Below are 22788 nucleotides of genomic sequence, written 5' to 3'. Positions count from 1 at the left end.
CCCTCTCCGGCCCTACCCAGCTTTCGGGACCTCTCAAGGAGATTGGGGACAGAGAACGTATCTCTCGTCCGGATTTCACTGCTTTTTCCCCCTCCGTTCTGCCTGCTCCCTCTCTGCTTTCGTTTTGGGTTTTCCCGCCAGCTCCGGCCCAGAGCTGCAGATCCGAGAGGAGTGGGGACCCTGGGACCAGACCCCCACACCGGAGCGTGGGAGAAAGCCTGATCACTCCCTCTTTGCTTCCTCCCACATTTTTCCTATTTCATTAGATCCTGAACAGGGAACCGCAACCCGACGCCTCTCACGCTGACAAGAGCCTGATGGGGGACACCATTCCCGGGGAAATATCTACCGCCGCCCCTCCACGCTGACTTCGATATTTTCCCCGTAAAGCTGTTTCACCCAGAGCGGCCTCCTGGGCAGAAGCTGGACTCCCCGCCTTCCTCCTTCCTCAGCCTTGCTGCTTGATCTGAAAAAAATAATTTCCGACATTATTCCGGGGGGAGGCAGGGCAGCGGCATGTCTGCGGGGCAGTGCTGGGGGCAGGGCGCCCTCGCACCCCGGGCAGGCGGGGCTCGCATCCCGAGCGTACACCTCGCTTCGGGGCCGACCCTCATCGTCGCCTCGGGCCTCAGGGGTGACGCGGATTGAGGGATAAAGGGGTCGAGCATCGCAGCCCGAGGACTCCCGTCGCAGGTCAGAGATGTCCCCATAAGCTCCGGGAAGGGCCGAGTGCTGTGCAGCCCCCGCGATCCCTCCTCCACAGACCGCTCCCACTCGGCGGGACCCCTGTGGGGATGCGGATTCACCGTCTTTATTTCTAATTGTTTTGTGATTTAAATAATTTATTTTTCTGTGATTTAGGAGTCTCGGGGTGGGGGGGAATCTTCCCGTCTCCCTCCACCTTAACGACAAGGAACAGGGAGCGTTGTTTGCAAGGTAAAGAAAAAAAAAAAAAAAAAAAGCCAGCTTGAAAGCCCTTTGGCGGCCATGGAGAGAGAAGGGAAGGAGGAATCGTGTGTTAGTTAGTCCGACCTGTGGAATTTATGACTCCCCCTAAGCACAGACATGATAAGGACTTAAAAAACATCTTGGATCTTTTCAAGCCGGCAGCCCCCGAGGCTTTGATGTAGATTACCTTGCAGAATAACCCAATACTTTTATCGTGGGGTTGATACTCGTTTAAGCACATGCCTCTAGGAGGGGGTTAGATGCTGAGCGCTCGCTCCCGAGCAGATTGGCGTTGCTGGGAAGAAAGCAGGCGGAGAGGGAAGGTGGCACCTGGTGCCTGGCCGGGGCACAGCCGCCCCGCACCAGCACCGCCACGGGCCGGCCCTGCGGTCCCGGCCAGCCCTGCGGCCCCGGCCAGCCCTGCCTCTTTGCACAGGTGCTGCCAGGCCTGAGTTCACATGGCCCTGTTCCCCTTCAGGAAACAGGAACGTAAACAGAGAAGAAGGAAAAAATAAGTCGTATGATACACCGGAGATTTCTACAGCCAGAGGCTGGTGGGGGCGTCCCCAGCCTCCCAGATCCAGTGGCTGGCACACCTCTGCTGACCCAGGAAATAGCCTTGGTTGGATTTAATTTCTTTACTTTTCTTTACTTGACTTTACCTTACTTTATCGTTTTTAAATGTCACAGAGGAAGAAGGCCGCCCCAGGGCGCCCCGGCTGCCCGCAGAGCCCTTGTGCCTGGGCCCCGCTGGCATGATCCTCCTGGGACGGCCGGGACCCGGTCCGGTCACGGGAGCCGTGAGTCACCGGGCAGCGCGCACCCGCAGCACGGCCCCGACGGGCGGGGCGATGCCTCTGACCCTCTGGGGGAGCCCAGGGCTCGCTTGTCATCACCCCTGCCCCCGAGAACTCCCCCGCCCAGCCACGGACGCTCCCCACGGCACGCAGGACCGCTGTTATCTCCCCCGGCACGGGATGCAGCGGCAGCGCGGCGCTCCCCAGCCTCCCGCTCTCGCCTTTGCGGGGCCGCACGGCCGGACCGGGAGAGCGAGGCTGAGGTTGCCTCTCGGTCTCCCCGTCCTCGCCTAGAGTCACGTCACTCCCCGGGAAACCGCAAGCCGGTGGGATGGAGCCGCTAACACGAGTATCATCTCCCGTGCCGAGCAAAACACCGAGTCTGAGCTGTAAAATGGTTTGCACACATTTACCACCAGTGTGCCTGCTCCCGTGCTATCTCTCTCTCCCCAAGGGCAATCTCAAGGCTGATGCCCTCGTTGCTTTCCTCAGCAATTAATTTTCTATATTTCCCAGCTCTGAAACCTTAGCAGAGAGATGATGCATGCCCCTTGGATGTGTTATCCCCATCTCCACAACACGTGTTAGTCTTGCTGACTTTTCCCCACTGTTCCCTCTTCTCCAGGCCCTTCCATGGCAAGATGCTCTTGCCCCACACCACTGTCTCCCTCAGCCTTGAGCTCCTTGGCAAGCCCAATCCTACAAACCCCTTCAGTGAGCAGAGGCACAGCGTGTTGCTGACCCATGTAGGTGGTTTGTTGTTTGCAAGACCATAATTGTACACATCCCTGAAGGGCCATGGTGCATTGTGGATCATATTTTGTGCTAGCAAATGTTAGGAATCCAAAGCAGAGATGTGTCAAGCACTTCTTTGGCCTGGCAGGGAGCAGGCCAAGGCTCCCACATGGAACTTTTCCTTATGGTGGGGCTGTAGGAAGGTAGAAGAAGACTCATCTTTCTCCCCAGACAAACCTTTACTCTCCAAACCAAAACAGCCCTTCTGACTCCAAGGATAAATTGGTACCTGACTCCTCTCCCTCATCTCACATTTGCTCTCAGCTATTTTATTCTAGTTCCTGAAAGGGAAAAGGAGTCTGACTACATTTTTTTTCTGGCCTGAAAAGAAGCCCCAAAAGGAGCTGAAGGTAAGGCCAGGCAGATCCAGAGCCAGCTTCCCAGCTGTGGCCCACACTCCCTTCCCCCAGGCTCTTCTCCATGACTCAGCTGCCAGGGACCAGCCCAGCCCTGCCTCAGTTTAGCCTCCTCACCCAGGGCAGCTCTACACACTGGAGGCTTTTCCAAAGGAGAACTCAGTACACATCACGTAGTCACTTCTCCAAGAGAAGTATGTTGGAAACTAGAGCTAGGCATCTCTTTCTTTTTATGATCTGATGCCTCCAAGCCCCCTCTGAAGATGGGGCAGTCATGGCACTGGTGGGACTGAAGGGCTGCCATTAGAAGTAACTTCAGTGTTTTCTTCAGCCAGAAGATGCATAGAGCATGGAGAGGAACCCTAGTGCACCTGGAAAGAGGCTTCTCTGGGCAGCAAAGCTAAGTGTCAGAGCTTAGCTGCGGCACAAAGGACCGGGAGTAGGTGTAGGCAACACATGGCAGCAGGAGTGGGTCCCTGTCAGGATCTCCTGTCTGTTTTCACCCCAGCTAAGCAGTATTAAATGGACTGGATCCCACTCCAGCCTATGTGCCTGAGTGGAGGCGACCACGGGAACACCGCCACTTTTCCATCTCTCTCCACAAGCAGGTTTTCAGAATTCATTCTCATCTGAGATCTGAGCCGGACTGTGCCCCAGGGCACCCACACTTCTAGGAGTGTTGCTCTATCAGTTTTCTGGCACAGCCTTAAGCATTTTCATCTGTTAGTGACCTATGAGGCAGGATCCCTACCCTAAGCAGCTGCACTGTTTATCTCATTACAGTGCATTTCAGGAAGCATTAATCCAGCCCAGGTCTCAGACAACCTACCTGGAAGAGCTCCTGCTGGGGCCATTCCATAGTGCTGGGATGCTCACCAAGGGTGAGAAGGAGCTGGGCTTAAGTTCCAGCTCTTTCTGAAGCCATTTGAGGCTTTCTCAACCACAGATCTGGGCGGGTCTTTTTGTGCCATTTTTTTTTAAAAGCTGCTTTTCTTTGCATGATCTAATTAATTAGCCAATGATGCAGGAGGGAATGTGGCAGAATGGGAAGCCTGAGCCCACTGAGTTTCTGTGTCTGGGAGAAGGTGGCTGAGGTGTGGTGTATCCAGCTCCATGGGAAGCCACTCATCTTCAGTGTACTTTGATTCTTTTGTCCCTGAAATAATTTCCAGCAGAAGTTTTGACTCTTAAAGTATAATCTGTCTGCAAATAGCTCTGGAATACCTACGACCTTGGATTTCTTCATTGCCTTTCACAGTGCCCCCATGAACATGTGGGCTAAAAGCCACTGCTAGCACGCATGACAGGGTCACTTCTGTTCTTCTCTTCTGGTTTAACACATGGTTGTTCCAGCTTCTCTGAGAGGGATCCCACAGAGCCAATCCCAGGCATCCCAAATCCAAAAGCATGACGTGTTGGAGGAGTACCTCCAGTGTCTCTCGATCGGGACAGAGAAGGGTCTCTTACATTTTTGGTCCCTGCTGCCTGTGACACAGGGACATGGTTGTTTGGAAAAACTCTCAGAGGGGGGGCGGGAGGAGTGGTTTGTGCTGGTACTGGGCTTGTCCCATCGATGCTACGAGGTTTTGGCTATGGAATCCTTTTAACCGACAGCCTCATCCCCAGCCGTACTCTCCGGGTCTCCTGCAGCTCTGCTCCAGAGATGCTGCCGCGGCTGGCCCAAGTCCCTGTTCCGAGGGCCGGCCGCGCTCCCTGTGCCCCGGCCGGCAGCCGCGGTGGCGGAGCTCCACCTAGCGCCGGCTGCGGCCCGGCAGCATCCCGGGCATCCCGCGGGACAGCTCCTCGGCACAGCGCTCCCGCCTCCCACGCGCGCTCCTGCAGGGAGAGGGGAAAGCAAATTCGGGCAGATTCCCCAGCGCCATCCTGTCTTTCAGCTCGGGATGTCAAATTATCTTTATTCTTATTTCTGTTACTGCTACGAGGGAGAGCTCAAACGTCCTTTGCCCTTCAGTGCTTTTAATTCACCTCAACCCTTCTATTGTTCTTCTTGCCGGATTAATGATTACTGAATCTTTGTCAGTCTGTGCCTAACTTGAGGAATCCACCTTATACTAAAGGCATCTCTGCTGGAGGTCTTCAAACAGGTTTAACTCTCTACATTCACTGCAGAGGAATTCGTCACTTTCTCCTGACAATGTGCTTCTGGAGGCGCAGCTTAGGGGTCTGGATCCTAATGAGAGAAGTGTGGGAATTTCCCTTCAAGAATCACGAAACTGATCCCTAAACAGAACTGTCTGTGGCTCTGCACAAGCCTCACGAGTGGACCACCACTTTGCTAAGTTGTGTTGGAAAGAAAACGTCCTAACAGATATTTTTCACTCAGTACCTCCTGTAGCTTTGTTCCATCCATCTCTTCTGTGTGGAGAAGCAGATGCACAACTTTCCACACATTCAGCCATAACAGGAGGGTTTTTCTCCTGAGTGCCTCCTGATTGCACTTCCTCATGGAGTGCTGTGTTGCCTGAGCTGCTTTTCATCTGTGAATCATGAGAAATTGTACTTGCTCCAAGGTTCTCTATTTGCCTTTATATTTCCAAGTCTCAGCTCAGAAGGGATGATGTGGCCAGATGATCCATGTCCAGTTCTTTTCAAGTTTTGTGGATAAACATGTGACACAACTCCCTGGCATGTTTTTAAGTACATGGGATTCCCATCTGCTCCTCTTTGAGCCAAGTTCACATCTGCTACATTTCTAGGGCCAGCCAGGCTTGGAAGTGACTGGTCCAGCATTAGGTTCCTCTAAATTTGAAGGCTGAAAACTCCTGTCTGCACAAGACACTCAACTCGCACTGTCCAGCCACTGCAGGCTGTGTGCTAACAGCCCTGGACAGTGACATCTTGCAGATGACTTTCAAACTGTTATGGGTATGTTAAAAATAATACACGATTTCCAGAGAATGCAGTGTTAAAATTTATTTCAGTCTGAATATCTCCAAACTGCTCTTCATCGGTTTGTATCTGATTAAAAAAATCTGATGATTCACTGGTAATTATTAACAACATTAACAAAAATATACAAATCATTATCACTGTATTGCAACATTATTTTCAGACAGTGTTAGTAAAGAGCAGTTCAATTTCTGTGATAGCATATTCCAAACAGTTATTAATTTATAAGACATGCCTCTGAAAAATCCTAACTGAAGTTAACTGAACCTTGTGAAATATAAAAGAGGAAGAAACAATTAATCAATATATTCTCATCTTGTTCCACTGTGATATAGACAAATGTATCCTATTAGTCATGATGAAAGTTGCATTTAGAAATTCTTAAGTCTCATAATGAAAATAGCTCTGTTTTTAACTATACTGAAAACGCATCAAGCCTCTGGGTATTTTCCTGGGAGTCAGTGAGAAAGTTAAGGAGACATACTTTGATTTTAGTGCAGCAGTGTTCATACACCCCGGCTAAATTCTGTGGCTTTGGAGTGAAGTGATGATAGTACACTCCTAAATTACAGAACATAATTTCATGAAAATTAAACATTTTTTTATTTGCTATTAAAACACACAAAGCCCCATGAATGGAATTAGGTGTAACTTAGATGAAGTGAGACTTCCAACTGGAGACTGCCATCTAGAGACTGCCACCTGGATTTTCCTGTCCAGGGAGGTAGAAGGTATATCACTCCTCCTGGTTACTTTAGGTGCTTATTTTAGGTAGAAAGGAATCCCTCACTGTGAGTGCCCATCTCTCATCAGCAGTTGCAGAATGTAGCCTGGCTGAGAAGAGGCCACATGAGTAACTAAATCTTGATAAAATGAACTCACCTGAACTGAACACCCACCAGCTACTTCACAGCCCTTGAGATGTCCAGGGTAAGACAGTTACACTCAATCAAATAAGGAGTTCCTTGTGAAGCAAGACTGATGGAACTGTAGATTGTGGACATCTAAAATTGGTGACTCCAATGGGGTTTTTTTCCAACACTCACTGACATCTGGAGACGAAGATGTGAATGGCACTTCCAGAAATCACACCAGCTGTCTTTAGCTGTGTAGTTGATGCTTGTAGACATTGATGAAAAAAATTGTGGGTATCTCTCATGTTCGCTTGCAATGTGGCAAAACCAGTATGAATTCAATACCTTGATTGGGCACTACTTACATAACACCAGGAAAAGAGATATTCAGTTGGAGAGAGGCAGCAAAAAACCCCCATGTTGCTATAGATGTGTTTGCTGAATTCAAATGAATGAATTACACCTTCTTCCTTCTTCTCAAAAAGTCACATAAATATGGACTGGCCCACAAGAAATACAAACAGTGCAACAATTGATTACAATCTCTTAGAGCTGATAAAAAACACCCTACACAGAGTTTATGACAATACTGAGACCAAATCCACAACCCAGATTATTTTTCAACCTGAGGGTCTTCATGCTGGAGCGCAGTTGGGGACAGCAAAGATTCCTCATCCCTGCTTACACATGGTTTAGTTTTGATGCTGGAATGGTGTGTTGCAATGTTTTTCTTCATATTATAGTAAACCTAGAATTGGGAAGAGGAAATAAAAGATGTCTTCTGTTATTATTTATTGTATTTGGAAAACTGCTCTTCTCCCCATGAAGCAGGCACAGAGAAATAGAGTATCTAGTCCAGAATGGATACCCAAGTAGGAATTGGTAACTTGGAAAGGAATTGTTTATCCTCCATGAAGAGGAGATAAACATCTGGTATGGATAGAACAGAACTTCCTCCTCATTATTATTATTATTATTATTATTATTATTATTATTATTATTATTATTATTATTATTATTATTAATCTTTATTATTTTGACCTTTGAGAACAACATACAACATTCTATCTGTGAGGACATGGCATGGTGACCCCTCATGTGACCCTCTGGCCCATTCTCAGTTTCCCTCTCATGGCAGCTATCAGCATCACCAAAGCTGACTGCACTGGCTGCAGCACAAGGGAATCCCTTTCCCTCAGCACAGGCTGAGAGACTTCAGCTCTGCAGAGACCCCGTGCAGGCAGTGGGAGGGAGGAAGGAAATCCTCATCAGGAAGGCCAGGATTCCTTCTGATGGCAGGAAAATATGCCCCAAGCTCTTACATAGAGCAGTGGGCAATGTATCTATACATGGAAGTTGTGTACTTCAGCCAGGAGACTCTCCCTCAGCTCATCGTGACCTGTGGAGCTGCATATAAACCCCACAAAAACCCAAACCCAGACATTGTTCACATGTTCATCTTCCTGTGTTTACTTACTGCTCCTTCTGCCTCAGCCAGCTGACAGGCCAGAGAGGAAACCAGGCAAGAAAAAGAGGGTCTTTTCCTGGAGTCAAGAGCCCAACAGGACTGCATCATGGAATAGCTGCAGAAGCAAAGACATGACACAGAAAACATGCTAGCTCTTGGACTCTCTGTGACTACATGGAGTTGCAGGACTTGAATGAGGAATCATGGGGATCAGAATGGTTTTATAGAAAGAGGCCTGAATTACAGTGTTGCATCAGAGGAAAAGAAGCAGCAAGATTAGGAAAAAGGGTGAAATTATCTTAATCATTAATCATTAAGGACTTAATCAGAGTCCTTAGTAAAATCTTCATTGTGGTATGACACATAATGGCATGAATTTTTTTTCTGTCTTCCATAGAAAAAATGTTAGGAAGACAATGCCTGTCTGTCACTGGGGCTAAACCTCCTCCTTGTGGACTGTGCAGTCTTATATAAACTTTTCACAGCAAGTCTTTTCATGTAATTTGATATCACATTTTTTTTCTGAAATGCAAACGCTGCCTTAGAAATATTTTAACTTCATCAGGCATCAGTGCAGCACCTGACTGCTGAAGTCCCTTGCAAAGTTACTGGGACAATAGGGTCCCTGATATTTAACCCCCCCACAGCAATCTTTCATGGATCAATCTGTCATATTCCCTGTACTTTTAATGCCATTTCAGACTTTATGTGGTGAGGATAAGAACAGTGCAGTGTCACAGCAAGGCACTCTGTCCCTAGAGCAGCTATGAAACGCCTGCCAGAATTGCTCAGCCGACCCAAAGTCCTTCCCTTTCCTCCATGTTCCAGACCTCATAATTCTCTGTCACCTTCTCTTCTCCTGTTCCCTGGGGCCCACCTCTAGTCAGAGTCCACCCAGGCACAGAGGCACAGGCTGAAAATAATGTGCTGAGAGCACAAAATTAGCTTCCCCACAACTTTTCCTTAGCAGGGTATTTATCTAAAAGGATCCCTAGCCACCTGGAACTGAAACAAACTTGTTTAAGCTGGTAAAGTTCGATTAAAAAAGAAAGTTTAGGAAAGGACCCACCAAAAATTCAGTCAATATGGGAAAACATAGCTTTTTGGAGGAAAAAAATAAGAGAAAAGAAAAAAGAGAAAAACCAAAAGGAATAAAAGGGGGGGGAACCTGTAGTCAGAGAATAAGAAGTTCCCTGGGGAAAGAGGGCACCACTAAATAAATACAATGAATTTGTCCTGTGAAATACACATAACTTTTAGTGTTGATCTTTTCTGCTTTAGAACAAAATGAACAGGATCAGGCAGCCTTTGTTAGATTTAGAGGAAGATCTCATGTTTTGCAACTAATTTTGGGTAAGATAAAGTGTACAATAAATAAAAGGTTATTCAAACAGTGACTTAGTAAGTATAAATTCTCATGCTGTGCATCACTTGGAAATACACTTACACATCTTTTGTAGCATAGTATGGTTGGTCCATTTTAAATCCACTCTGTATTAATTTGTAGAAATTTGTGTCAACCTGAATACCAGGGTAAGGATTTACACCTGTGGAAATGGTTGGAGAATACGTGTTAATTCAGAAGCTGCCAAAACCAAACACCTCTCTTTTGTACCACTGCAAAACATACCCAAGGAGAATATTTCCCACAGCAGTATCCCATACGACCAGACATCACTCTTCATCGTGTATGTCCTCTCGAACAAGCTTTCAGGAGCCATCCATTTGACTGGCAATCGAGCCTGTGCAGACAGGGGGATGGAGGCCAGGTCATGCTGTGACACAGGTTGTGACACAGTCTTTCTAGGTGACTCACTGTGCTTCTCAATACCAGCACGATTGATTCAGGTTTGCTGTGTGCAAAGCTGTGTCTCTGTCAACAGTCCCTGGACATTCCCATTGCAGGGAGAAACAGACACTTTTAAAGAGCCAATTCATCTCATCCATTTTAGATGACTATTTAAGGAAGAGATGAGCTCAGTCCTGGAAGAGCCACCTTCCTTCTCCTGACTTCAAGCGAAGAGTGGCCCAGATGGAGATGTCCACACTGTACTTCTTCATAAAGCCAGAGGATCTGGTACACCCACACACATATGCTGTTGTCCTACACTGTTATTGCCCATAACAGTAAACAACTCCCAGTGCTTCCATAGATGGGAGTTTTAGAAAAAGCATGGGTACCATTTCATTTACAGAACAAGCTTGATTAGTTTAATTATAATCTAAGGATTTGTTTTTGCCTAGGGCAGGAAAAACTGAGATTTCTGCATTGCCCACACAGATATGCACAAATTTAAAACTTTTCTTTAGTTTCTTTTAATTCTTACAATGGTATGAAAACCAGAGAGCCCTCATGAACTTACACTGCCCCTGACGATGTAGTTGGAGTCGTTCATTACATCTCTGGCAAGGCCAAAATCACATATTTTCACCACTTTCCCATGGGTCACCAGTATATTCCGGGCAGCGAGGTCTCTGTGAATGCACTTAGAAGGAAAGGAAGGATTAACCCTCCGCAGCATTTGGTATCAGAGGTGGACAATCCCTTACTCTGTGAGCTGGCACCTCCTTCCACTTAAATACTTTGGTGAATGGCCAAGCTGGACACTCCCTGGTTGCTGGTGGCAAAGAGACAGGGCCAGATCAAGCACAAATGTGTCGTGCAGTTGTTTCTTACTCAGGGTGCTGCCTAAAAGTGCAACCCAGTCTTTGCTGTTAAGCCAGGGAAGGAGGTATAGTTCAAGCTTGCCACTGAGTGGCTCTGTTCTTCAACCTGTCTTTTATAGACTGACCTATTTTTAGCATCTTTTCTATCTGAAAAATTTGCTACCCTTCACCATACCGATTTGGACTCAAGAAATTCCATTCCTTTGGCAACTTGATAAGAGAAGCAAAGAAGGTCTTCAAAAGTGAGCACATTAAAATCCTCTTCTTCATCCACCTGTATGCTTGCATCCTTAATTTTATCTGCACAAAATAACCAAAAGTATCAGTTTTCCATGGACTTCCTCACTCTCTGATTAATTCCACTGACTGCTGTAAGGATTTTCACATGCTCCTACCAAGAGCAACATCACAAAGAGCGTCCACCTTTTTTATCCTTCACTCAGATACAAAATAAAGTCTAGTATTTTCATATTCAAATACTATGTGTAGCATGAGCAGAAACATAAGCCTCTGATCTTAAATGTTGCTGAATCCTCCTCCAGCAAAATTCCTGCCAGGACTGAAGAGAAACGTATGATAGAAGGAGGACTCTTTTGTCATGGAATCTAGGCTAGTCGTATCAATAACACAATAAATACAGAAATTACAGCATTACTGAAGATATAATCAATTAATCTCTTACCTGCCTCAGAAAATAGCACGATCCTATCTGATCCTGGTGTCAAATTTATGTTTTGACTTCTTTGCATCATTTCAAATTCATCCTCTCTGCACAGAGTTGTGTTCACACCATACTTCAGGTGAATCTCAGTCCTGCAGCGAACAACACATTTTCAAAGGTTTCACACAGTGTATCACATAATCCTCTACACATGAACTCTTTTGCAGTGAAAAACGTGAGCAGTTACTACTACTAAAAATACGGACGCAGATATGACTGTTCTCAAAACTGGAAAGAGAAACAAGAGATTGTTTGTCTTCTACATTCTCCATAAGGAGAATTAAATCTCAGTTCCTCCCAAGGCATTGCTTATTGAAGTATATGAAGGCACATTCTCAATAATTCAGTAATTTCACCAATGTACATCACAGGCAAGAATGCAGATTAAAAAGCAATAGCGGTTTTTAAAAGTATCAAACTGTTATTAAATCCGTTACCTAGAGTTTTGGTCCTGGTGGATGTTGTGGTAAAAGCTGAAGTTTTGCTGCTTAAAGATATCTGTCAGTGTCCAGTGAAACTTCTCTCTCTTGCTCCTTAAGTAGTTCAGAAGGTCACCATAGCAACAGTATTCAAATATCAAGTAGATTGGTCCTGAAATAGTTGGAAATGTAAATGTCTGCTGCTATTTATAGCACTCTCCCCATTAAAGTCCTAATGCTGCTTCATTTTCTCTCAGGATTAATCTGTATTAAAAACATGCCAAGAATCTTCCATTCCCAGGCAGATAAGCTGTACTGATGGGCATGTAATGAGAATTTGTTTACTGACTATAATGTCCCTTGGAAAGTCTATGTAACTTTCTCCTTGCAGTGCATCTCTCAAACTTGTATTGAAAATCCCTATAGAAACACAAAAATACTTTCCCATCCCAATGGTGGTGGGGAGGACAGTACAGGCTATAAAGATGCAACATATTTTCTAAACCATGCAGGGTTCAAGCAAAAGATGACCCCTGCTAATTATCTGGATGGTGTGAATTTTTATCCTTTGACTACATCCTTCTCTCTATCTGTGCAACCTTCATGCTCTGGAAACATCCTTTTGTTTTTCCCCGAGAAGACCACCTGAAATCCAAGAGTACTTGCTGAGGGGACCTAAAGAAGGGATACCCTTTGCAAGGGAAGGTGTTTGAGTAGAGCTCTGGTCAGGCCACTTTCTCAAGAAAGGAAAAATACATCCAATTCCTGACCCAGGCAGGCTTGGATAAAAACCATGACCAACCAGCAGGAGCTCAGAGTGGTCACATGTCACCCTGCAAAGCCTCACACTGCCACCACCACTTCTGGCCCGGAAAGGCTGGCCATGGATCTGTGGACATTTCTGCCAGAAGGCACTGTCAAGCAAGGTAGGGCGTGCTGGAAAAAGCTGTAAAGTCTCCCAGAGAGTGGATGGATGGGAAAGTCTTGAGAACCATGTAAATGCTTCTGAAAATGGCACTTGGATAAGGCTGGGAGTGTTCCTGCCCTATCCTGTCAGACTAAGCAGGTCTTCCCTGCAGCTCTCCTGCCTACACCATCACATCCTGCCCACTGTTCCAGAAGGCAATAGCAGCCTGCATAGTTTTAAATCAGCTAAAGCCACTACGAACAATCTATTTCTCGGCTTTTCTCCACCCCTCACGTCTGTGCCTGACAATATTGTTGCTGATGTAAACTGAGGAAACAAAAGTTAACTGTTCTGCTTGGTCTTTCTGACTAAATGAATTACCATGCTGGAAAATCTGTCAGGTTTTTCAGTGTCAGGTGTTACAGTTCATGATACAGACCTACACTGGGTGAAACCCTGGCATTTCCCCAAGCTGATCTGTTTTTTGGCCTCTCTTCACCCACTCTTGTTCACCATTGGGCTGGCCAGAGAAGCAGCTCTTGGGACAAGAATAGCTGTGTTAAATTACCTCAATGATAACATGAGTCACATAATAATTAATCAGTGATATTATCTCGCTACTTTCATCTTAGCCCACCTTTGCTTATTTTTTTCATTCTTCAGTTTTGTTTTTACATTTGGTCCTTTAGAAGCTTGTCCCTCTTTCCATTATTTGCTTCTCTAATTTTTAATTTTGTGTTCCTCCTACCCCTGTTATTTTTCAGTGTCTTTTGTTTCCTATCTTTTAGCCATTTTTATCCATTCATTGGTGAGCCACAAGAATAAATAATAAAAAAAATTATAATTTCCTATGTGAACATAATCATGTGTATACAAATGTCCCTGACACCAGATAAGTTTTTCCTTTTCATTTATAAACTGGCTCATGCCAGTGCCATCAGCACCGTAACAGGAAATCTTATTCTACAGAGGGACTGTTGTATCACTTCCCGTCAGCATAATTAGAAACGACCCTTTTCTGTACACATGCATGAACTTAAATTTGCTTTCAGTTCATCTTCATCTCATTTTGGGCCAGCACAGAACAGCAAAATTAGTCCCCATTATTCTGGCGGTTTTAATCGGTGCTTTTCCACAATTTCAATTTACCTGATACAGTACAAGCTCCTAGTAGGTTCACAATATTTTCATGGCTTCCAATGTGAGTCATCATTTTCAGCTCAGACATTAGAGCATCTTTTTCTGATGCATCAGGTTTTTCTGTAAAAATAATAACACAGATCTGAAAATCTCCGGTAAAGAAATGAAAATTTAAATGGTTGTGATGCTTTGTCACATGCAAATCTTCATTTCAAATTCATTGGACTGACAGTACATCTGGGAACATACTGAAGAAACCTTTCCAAAGTTTAAAAAGATTCAGTCAAAGGTGGAAACTAAATTTATGTGTGAGTGCATATCATTTGAAAGCTTGGGAAAGTAGTCATTAAATGTCAACATTTGTCATTCTGAGGCTGGCAAGGAATGACAGCAATATATTAAAGTGTTCCCAAGCACAGAAAAAATGGCAGTCAAGCCTGTTGAAGAGAAATGTCAAGAGAAAGAAATGGCAGCCATATGGCATACAACCAGCTGCAATCCAATAGCTGAGAAGGCCACTCTGTGTTTCAGTAATAGCTTCAGTCTTTTGGTGCTCACAATTTCAGTGAAATGGGTATGTGAACCAAAATGATCAAGTTGAGCTTCCACAAAGACAACAACCACAAAGGAGTGGACCAAGGGAGTATAAAATTGATGCATATGTGGAAATGGGGGTGAAAACCTGAATGGCAGTGCTGGCAGGAAGGGGCTGTGTGGGCACATGGGTGGGCAGGGTGCTGGTATCAGTGTGAAGCTCATTTCAGTATATATCAAAAAGTGGGTGAGGTGGATACCGGTCTCTTTTCCCAAGTAACAAGTCAGAGGATGAGAGAAAACAACTTCAGTTGGTGCTGGGGGAGGATTAGATTGGATATTCAGAAAAATGTGTTTCTTCACCAGAAGGGTTGTCAAGCACTGGAGCAGGCTGCCCAGAGAAGTGGTTGAGGCACCATCCCTGAATGTATTTAAAAGACGTGTAGATGTGTCACTGAGGGACATGGTGTAGTGCTGGACTTGACAGTTGTAGTGATGGCTAACAGTTGGACTCTGATCCTAGAGATCCTGGAGATCTTTTCCAGTGTAAACTACTCTGACATTCTGTGAACAAGGTTGTGATTAGTTGGGACACAGTGAGTCAGCCCTCCTCTGCTTGCTGCCAGGGAGGCTTGATCCTGGACATGGCTGTTATGAGGAGTCATGACAACTTGGAGAGAAGCCAGACCATACCAGAAAGGAGTATTCAAGGTTTAGAAGCCTAATTCATAAGGAGGGATCGAAAGAAACTGTTTTGTATCATCATCAAGAAAAAAGACTACAGGAAATTGTGCTGGAAGTTTTGGAAACAAGCTAGCTTAGACACAGCAGGCAAAGGGCTTGCCACAGCTAGAGAGCACTACAAGAAAACGAGGTTTTACACCAGAATTCCTATTCACCAATATAACCAGTAGGCTAATCTGCACTGGGGATTTACATTTCTCCTCTTTAGAGGCTCCATACTTCCCCACACAACACAGACCTTCTGTAGTGTGTATGCAACCTGCTGTGGAATGAAGGCACTTCAACAATAGCTTTCCAAACTGAAACAGGGTTTTGAAAGCATCTTGAAAGGATTTTGAAGCCAAGCATTTGTGAGGTGTAAGTGACAAAAGTTTTTTATATAAGGGGGATTTCTAATGCCTCTTCTACTTTGGAGATACTAGAATACATCACTGTTTGTGGAAGGCACCAGAGTTTATCATACCTTTTAGCATTTTGACTGCAACCTGGACTGAATCTCCTGCCTTGTTAATTCCATAAGCTGTTGCATTCACTACTTTCCCAAAGGCCCCAGAACCAAGGACCTGTCCTACAAGACACAAAATACCAGTATTATTTGCTGCTGGTACAGCACAGACTACTGCCCCAATATTGGGATTTACCTTATGGATTGCTCACCAAATTCCAGATTTTCCCTGGGAAACTCCCATTTTATATCATATTCAAATTCTCTGAAGTCAATGTAGATGTATTCATTATCTGATGGCCCTATCATCTGTATCATTTGCCACTGGCTTTCATATTTGAATTGCTTTGGAAGAAAAAAAACACACAGTGAAATAAGTCTTAGAGAAGAAACAGGCTGGCAGGAACAAAAGAAGGACGGTCAGGTATTTATGTTTGCTTTTACCTTTTTGTATTTAAGAAAAATGAATAAAAACACAAAAGCCATCAAGAGGAGAAAAAATCCAACGGAGACATAGAATGCAGCATTATCCAGGGGGGAAGAAACAGCTCCTGCAACTTTAAAAGACACATATTACTACACAATGAAACAGAGTTTGTGTGTACAGCTGAAGGTGCAAGGAGAACCCACGGTCAGTCTGCATCCCTCTCACACCCGAGCCTCCTCTGCATGGGGAGTGAGATGCAGCCGTATGCAAAGCAAGATGGGCAGTAGGCATTAAATTCTGGGTAATTCTGACATCTGTTTTCATTAAAAAAGGAGAAAAAAAAAAATGAGAGAGAGAACTAAATCCATGAATGAACCTAAGTGCATGGAGGTGTTGCTGTGAACCTTGGATTAAATTTTGTGAGCATAAACGGGAGTAAGGTGGTGAGCGGTAAATGAGCATGCAAACATGAGACTTACCCTCATATTTTGGTTGTTTCTAAAAGCTTAAATATTATGATTGCTTTCTATTCTAATTTCAACTTGAATGCTCAGACTCTGACAAGTGGTCACAGCTTCTGTCTGCTGTAGTCAAAAGCACCAATCTGCTTGTTCATCATGACAAAGGAAATCCCTGTACTGCAAATACCTGTGTGTTTTGAAACAATTCCTGTCACCACAACATATTCCCTCTAACTGAAATGTTTTTCTCTATGGAATACATTTGGTGTTACAAGTACAAAATGAAAATAATCATACTGACTTTCTGGTTCAACAAGGAAATAATCTGTCATTCCCTTGACAAGAAGAGAGACTACATAACCAGGACTTAACCTTCTGTCACCTGCCTACAGCAGTTTAAGAAGGTCTCTTTCCCACTACTCCTGCTTTCCAGACAGGGATTGACCCTTCAGTGGGCTCAGTCATGATCTTGCTTGGGTGTGCAATGACCTCTATGTGGTGAGGAGAGCTCCCATGGGTATTTCTGGCAGCACCAGAGGGACAGGAAAGTAGCAAGAGATAGCACATGCCACCAGCTACCCAAAGTGCTTTTAGCTCTTGCAAAAGATGATTCTTCCAGATTTCCTGTAGGGATGACTAAGGTAAAATAAGAACTCAGCCCTAAACTTTGCCATGGCTCCATCCCTCACTTCCTATTTGTTTCTGTTTATTTTAATGAGGGAGGTCTCTGCTTTGGGCCTAGAGAAAAGAGAATGTTATGTCCCATTCACCCACGATTTCTGATACGGTGTACATGCAGAACTTGTGTTTCACCTGCAGTGTCATTGCACCGTCAGCCATTTAACCAGACAAAAAGTATTATAGGTTCTGCCATGTCAGCTTTAGTTGAGAAAACCTGTGCTAAAACACTGGCTTGTGGTACCTGACAGGTTAATGAAACTCTTTTCACAGGCTGAACCGGCTGAATTGTTTGCACAGCACTCCACTGAGTAGGTTGTTGCTGTCTCCTTTACATGTAAAGTACTGCTTGAAATCCATGACCCCAGGGATCTCCTCTCTGGCAAGAAGTTCTGAATTCCCTCTGTGATTTCCTCTGAGCAGCTGAAAAAGGAAGCAGACCAGTTTTGATTTTTAGCTTGCGGTGACATTTGCCAGGGGAGAACGTGGGAAGTTTTAAAACATGTCTTATGTCTGTGTTGGAAGAGAAGAAGGGAAGTGGCTTGGATTTTGTCAACAATAGAGTGAGACTTCTGGTCACTTACCAGTCTCATTTCTGGTGATGGACATGGTAGGGTTAGCAGGGACTGAGCTACCTCCTACACTGGGCACACCCCCCACTCCACCACTGCCTTGGCAGGGTACTTGCACTCCCTGAACTCTGGAACCTCCGTCAATTTCACAACTGATGCAACCCCCCCCTGCCCTGTACCTCATCTATTCCCACTGCTCTTATATTTGCCTCAAACATTCAAACCACTGAGCAGCTGCAAATGAGCCACTGCTAATACTATAAATGCAATATGAACCCAGAGTAAAAGTTCTAACTCCTTTCCCTGAAGGCATGTAATTTCAGCCATGAAGTTTCTCTCACTCATGGTGGACAGCCTCCATCCACTCAGATGGAGAGTATTAATGACTTAAGGCCTGAAAAAGGGAACTTTACACTTGAGGGAAAGGAGGTCCACATAGATAATTTTGACTTCTAGCTTTCAGCTTACTGTCTAATTTACTCTCCACATAAATAAATGAGGAAATAAGAAATAAATTAAATTTATTAAGCTTCTACATTTGTACGTTCCTCAGAGAAGATATGTCACAGTGTTTTCTTTCCAGAAAGACTATTTAAGGAGTATTTTAAACCTAGTAGCTGCATGTTTATTTTCCCCTCTTCCAATCCTGCACAAACAGATTGATATAAGGAAGCCTTTTAAGAGGTATGGATAAGAAAATTGTCTAGGTATTTTTTTATCTCTAGCTAAAATAACTATTTAAGAGTTTATCCACAATCTTACAGAGGAAAATTTGACTTAGTAGTTTTCTGCACCATGGGATAATTAGTTTCTTGGCATATCTAAAATAAAAACTGCATAGTTCACAAACCAGGTCAAAGCTGTTTCACCATTTTTTTTTAAATTTTAGAGCCTGACTCATTGCCCTAAATAAATAGAGGAAATGGGGACACTCTTACTGACTTTACTGGAAATACTCTCACTGACTTTAGCGGCTTTGGTGACAGATCACCATAGCAGGTCTTTTAACCAAAGCTTAACCAATTAATCAAGCCTGTATTAACTAATTCATTCCCTGAATCCCTATAACTTTGATAGGGTAAGAGAAAAACTTAGATTTAACTTTGTTACCTAACTGTTGATATAAATCCAGTGGGATCTATTTTGGTGTTAAGAGCCTGAGATACATATCTTTACAGACTTCATTTGATGTCAATAAAAAAGAGGAAACCTTTCCCTAATTTTGGTGATCTAATTCCCCTGGAGTAGGGCAACCTACTAACACACTAGTTAAGAGTGTGTTTTAGAGTTAATTTCTTACAGGCTGGTCTTCATTTAATCAAGGATAGCTCAGATAGTCTTTGCAATGAATAAAAGGCAAGAAAGTTATTTACTTGGATGAATTCAGTTCAAGACAGTTTCTCCAAACCCAGGATGAGGCAGGATAACCTTCAGCAACACAGGAGATCTGCTTGAACAACAGCTGCATCCTTATTTCAGGCTTTCCTGCAATAAGACAACACAAGGCTTAAGGACATGGCTTAGTGGTATATTTGGGAGTGCTGGGTTAATTGTTGGATTCTATGATCTCAAAGATCTTTTTCAACCTAATCAATTCCATGATTCTGTAAGACAATTTCTGCCAGCACTTCAAGTGACAAAACCCTGTACACTTATGTGGCAATGTTGTATCTGCTGAGACCAAGGTCTGCTTCTGTTTTCAAAATAAAAACCGCATGTCACACTGAGAGCTGGGTGTAGCTCACACTCCTCCTCCTTCCTTGGTTTTGTGGATGGCAGTGTGGCAAGGCAAGGAGAGCAGCCACTTCTGTGTATGGGCACAGCCAAACCAAAACAATGACAGAGCCAAAATTAGAAGTCTTGACTTCTGCTTTTCTAACTAAGCAGCTGGACCTAGGACTACCCTGGCACTGAGGTTCTGGTGTTCAGCTCATACAAAATGTGCACAGAAGATCCTTGCATACATTATGTATCACCAATGAAGCCCCCAGAACTGGAGCAAGGGAGAGATGCTGCAGTCATGTGGCAGAACTGAGATAACTGAGAGCATTGGCCATGACCATGCCTGTGTGTGAATTGTGGGCAAGGGTGTGTGAGGCACTGAGCCCAAACATACAAGTTACACACCAGAGGGTCTCCACACTGACTACATTAACTCATAAATGCCATTAGGGAAAAAATTCATAAATATGGCATAGAAAGCTAATTCCTAAGGGGGATAAAAGTTTCCTCCCAACTTTGTATTTCATGTGGTTTCTGCAGCAGTGACGTATGTTCCAGCTTTGTAGAGATAGAATGGAGTTATTTTATTTTACTGAGTTCCTAGGCTTGTAATTTTCTTAAGAAACATTAATTTTCTCAGTATGCAGCTGGTTCCTCATATTCTGTTTATGGTAGACTAAAGGGAAGGAAAAAAATCAATAACTTTCTCCTCATTTCTCTGTTCTCTATCCTTAACAAGAAATACAACCCACAAGAATGCAGGGTCTTTCCCTAACCCAGTACCTGGATTTTAGCAGTGTGATGCAGTGTGAAGAGAATCATGTTTTTGCCTTTTGATCCTCCATTTTTAACAATAAATCCATGTAAATGAAATAGGGAATACCAGTGAAAAAAATCATATTAGTGCCATTTGTACCAGTGACAAAATCCCAGACCTTTCCAAATCTTCAGCAATAGTTTTGTTACTTACTTCTCACGTACAGAGTGAATTTTTTTGTTACAACTGTATCATCATTTTCAGCATAAAATATATATATCCCAGACTGGTGCTGATGGTTGCAGAACTTTGATGAAATGCTGTGGAACAAAGTCAAAAAAGGGAAAGGGACAAATTATTGACTTGAAAAGTATTTCAAATGCAGTCAAGACTCATATATAGATTTTAAACAATTCTGCATCTTCTCATGAAGAATACAAAGGAAATTATTTTTGCTTAGAGAATATAAATCTCAGAATCTAACTGCCCTGGTGAGAGGACATTTTTTTCCCCTGCAGTATTGATTTGATTCTGCATTTTTTCTCTCACTGTTCCTGGAGTGCACACAGGCTGTCAAGCTGTGATTTTGTTACTAATTCATTGGAAGAAAAGACACTCCCAGGCACATCTGCTAAGCCTGGTAAAGGATCAAACTTTCTTCTCTCTGAGGAACTTTGATGGGAGCTTCTAGCTCTTGGAAGGCTGTGTTAGGAAACACAATGACAAGGAGGAGCATAAGAGAAAAACCTCTCCAAATGGAAAGATCTCATATAGACTCAGGAATGAGATCATCATCATAAGTTCATTGTCATGAGATGAAACAACAACCTTCAAGGTAGTTCTGCAGGAGGAAGACCAGCCTTCTACTAATCCCTGTGGCCTTTGCGCCAGAGGACGGCAGAAAGCCAAGACCCAAACCATGCAGGAGACAACTTGTGATGATGGAGACAGCCAGGAGGGCCTCTAGCAAGTCTCTGGGCAGAAACCAACAGCAGAGAGCTGCAGAGACTTAAAGATTCATGCCTGACCGTCCTGTTGAGTCACTGGTTTTTGGGACATGGGATGAGGCAGGGAGAAGGGAATATTACAGCCATTTTACAGTGATGGTATCCTTATTTCTGTGTTTTCAACTTGGTTATTGCAGTCAGGACAATTGTCGTCTTTGAATAGTAGATAGTGGAGTTCATCAGCATTAGAAGAGCAACTTAAGAAAATCTCTCTTAGGTATAGTTGCTGACAATTTAGGGATAGATGTTTTTTCTGACAACTCAGTGGTGAACGTGTTGTAGGTCCCCAACTCTGTTTTAGTGATAAAGGGAAGCAGGAACATCAGAGAGTTTGAAGAAGGAATGAAAAAACCAAGCCAGACATCCCATAAAAGCAGTATGCAAAGCAGGAGAAAGCAGTAATGAGATCAGTCTAGAGAACTAAAATTGGGATATTTCTCCTTAAGCAAGATACATCCAAAGACACCAAGTACCACCTCGAAATCTGAAACCAGGAAAATTCCCCTTGAAGCCATTGGCAATTTTGTCTTTTGGCTAGGGCCACACTTTCATATAGTTATTGACTTTTGAATGTCTTCATCTTAAATGGCCTTAATGATGTCTCTGAACTCATGGATTATTAAAGTCAGAAGCCTTTTAAGTTGCCTCAAAAAAGATACTGAAGACAGGAAAAAAAAGGACTAAACCAAAAATAATTAGTTGCTTTTCAAACCCCAGGTTGGAAGGATTATGTCCTAATGAAACAATCAGAAAAAAAAAAAAAATTAAAACAGTATCTTCAATACCTGAAAATGTAAGGGGATGTGAGCTAAGTACTATAAATTTAACAAAGGACATTGTGTGTACGAAAAGTTATTAGCTCTTAGGGGGGAAGTGAAAATCCGCTGTGTGTTGAAACAGAGAGCCCACAAAAGCAAAGAGAAAATGGAAAATCTGAAGGAATGTCTGAAAATATACTGTAGGTGTAGTGACAGGAGAGATAGATCGCTAGGTTCTGAAATGAAAACCTAAAGAAAAGTACAGAGCTAATTACTAAAATTCAATATGACATTTAGTCTGAAGGAATAATTTTACAAGAAACCAACAGAAATTAAAAGAAAATAAAAATAGGAAATGAAAAAGGATATGAAAGGAACAAAGTAGAAGTGCTGGGAGACAGTATTACACAGAAATCAACTAGAATATGCAAAGTGAGACTCACAATGTATTTAGATATGTGATGACCTTTTTTGTGCTGCTTTTTTTCTGTTTTAAAATCGCATTGAAATCTGCAAGGCTACAGCTTGCAGGCAGAATGTCCTGACCTCCCTACCCCTTGCTGCTTCTGGGTGCTTCAAACTGAATGAAATATGTACCCCTACTCTTTGTCCTCAGGTGAGACATGTCTATCCAATGCTTGTATTCAGCCAAAATTGGATCGTCTGTACAAAAGGGATGAGGGGTGTCTGTACAAAAGACT

General features: G+C 43.7%; 1 protein-coding gene across 1 annotated transcript in view; it reads right to left on the bottom strand.

Annotated features, from left to right (window-relative positions):
• Window positions 1-5827: 5827 nt before the first annotated feature.
• FLT3 (fms related receptor tyrosine kinase 3) overlaps window positions 5828-22788 on the bottom strand; it is a 43953-nt gene continuing 26992 nt past the window's right edge. The window contains exons 10-24 of the mRNA XM_058829711.1: window positions 20536-20642; window positions 19217-19328; window positions 17516-17694; window positions 16150-16262; window positions 15918-16050; window positions 15724-15828; window positions 13992-14102; window positions 11954-12107; window positions 11478-11608; window positions 10971-11095; window positions 10492-10614; window positions 9759-9870; window positions 9576-9675; window positions 8138-8243; window positions 5828-7408 (exon numbers count right to left, since the gene is read on the bottom strand). Of these exons, the coding sequence (XP_058685694.1) occupies window positions 7274-7408; window positions 8138-8243; window positions 9576-9675; window positions 9759-9870; window positions 10492-10614; window positions 10971-11095; window positions 11478-11608; window positions 11954-12107; window positions 13992-14102; window positions 15724-15828; window positions 15918-16050; window positions 16150-16262; window positions 17516-17694; window positions 19217-19328; window positions 20536-20642 (1846 nt within the window). The 3' untranslated portion in view covers window positions 5828-7273. The remainder of the gene's footprint in view (window positions 7409-8137; window positions 8244-9575; window positions 9676-9758; window positions 9871-10491; window positions 10615-10970; window positions 11096-11477; window positions 11609-11953; window positions 12108-13991; window positions 14103-15723; window positions 15829-15917; window positions 16051-16149; window positions 16263-17515; window positions 17695-19216; window positions 19329-20535; window positions 20643-22788) is intronic.

This window comes from Poecile atricapillus, chromosome 1, assembly GCF_030490865.1.
Source record: "Poecile atricapillus isolate bPoeAtr1 chromosome 1, bPoeAtr1.hap1, whole genome shotgun sequence".
NCBI classification, from domain to species: domain Eukaryota; kingdom Metazoa; phylum Chordata; class Aves; order Passeriformes; family Paridae; genus Poecile; species Poecile atricapillus.
Note: the sequence above shows the minus strand (reverse complement) of the source record. Positions and strands in the feature narration are given on the sequence as shown.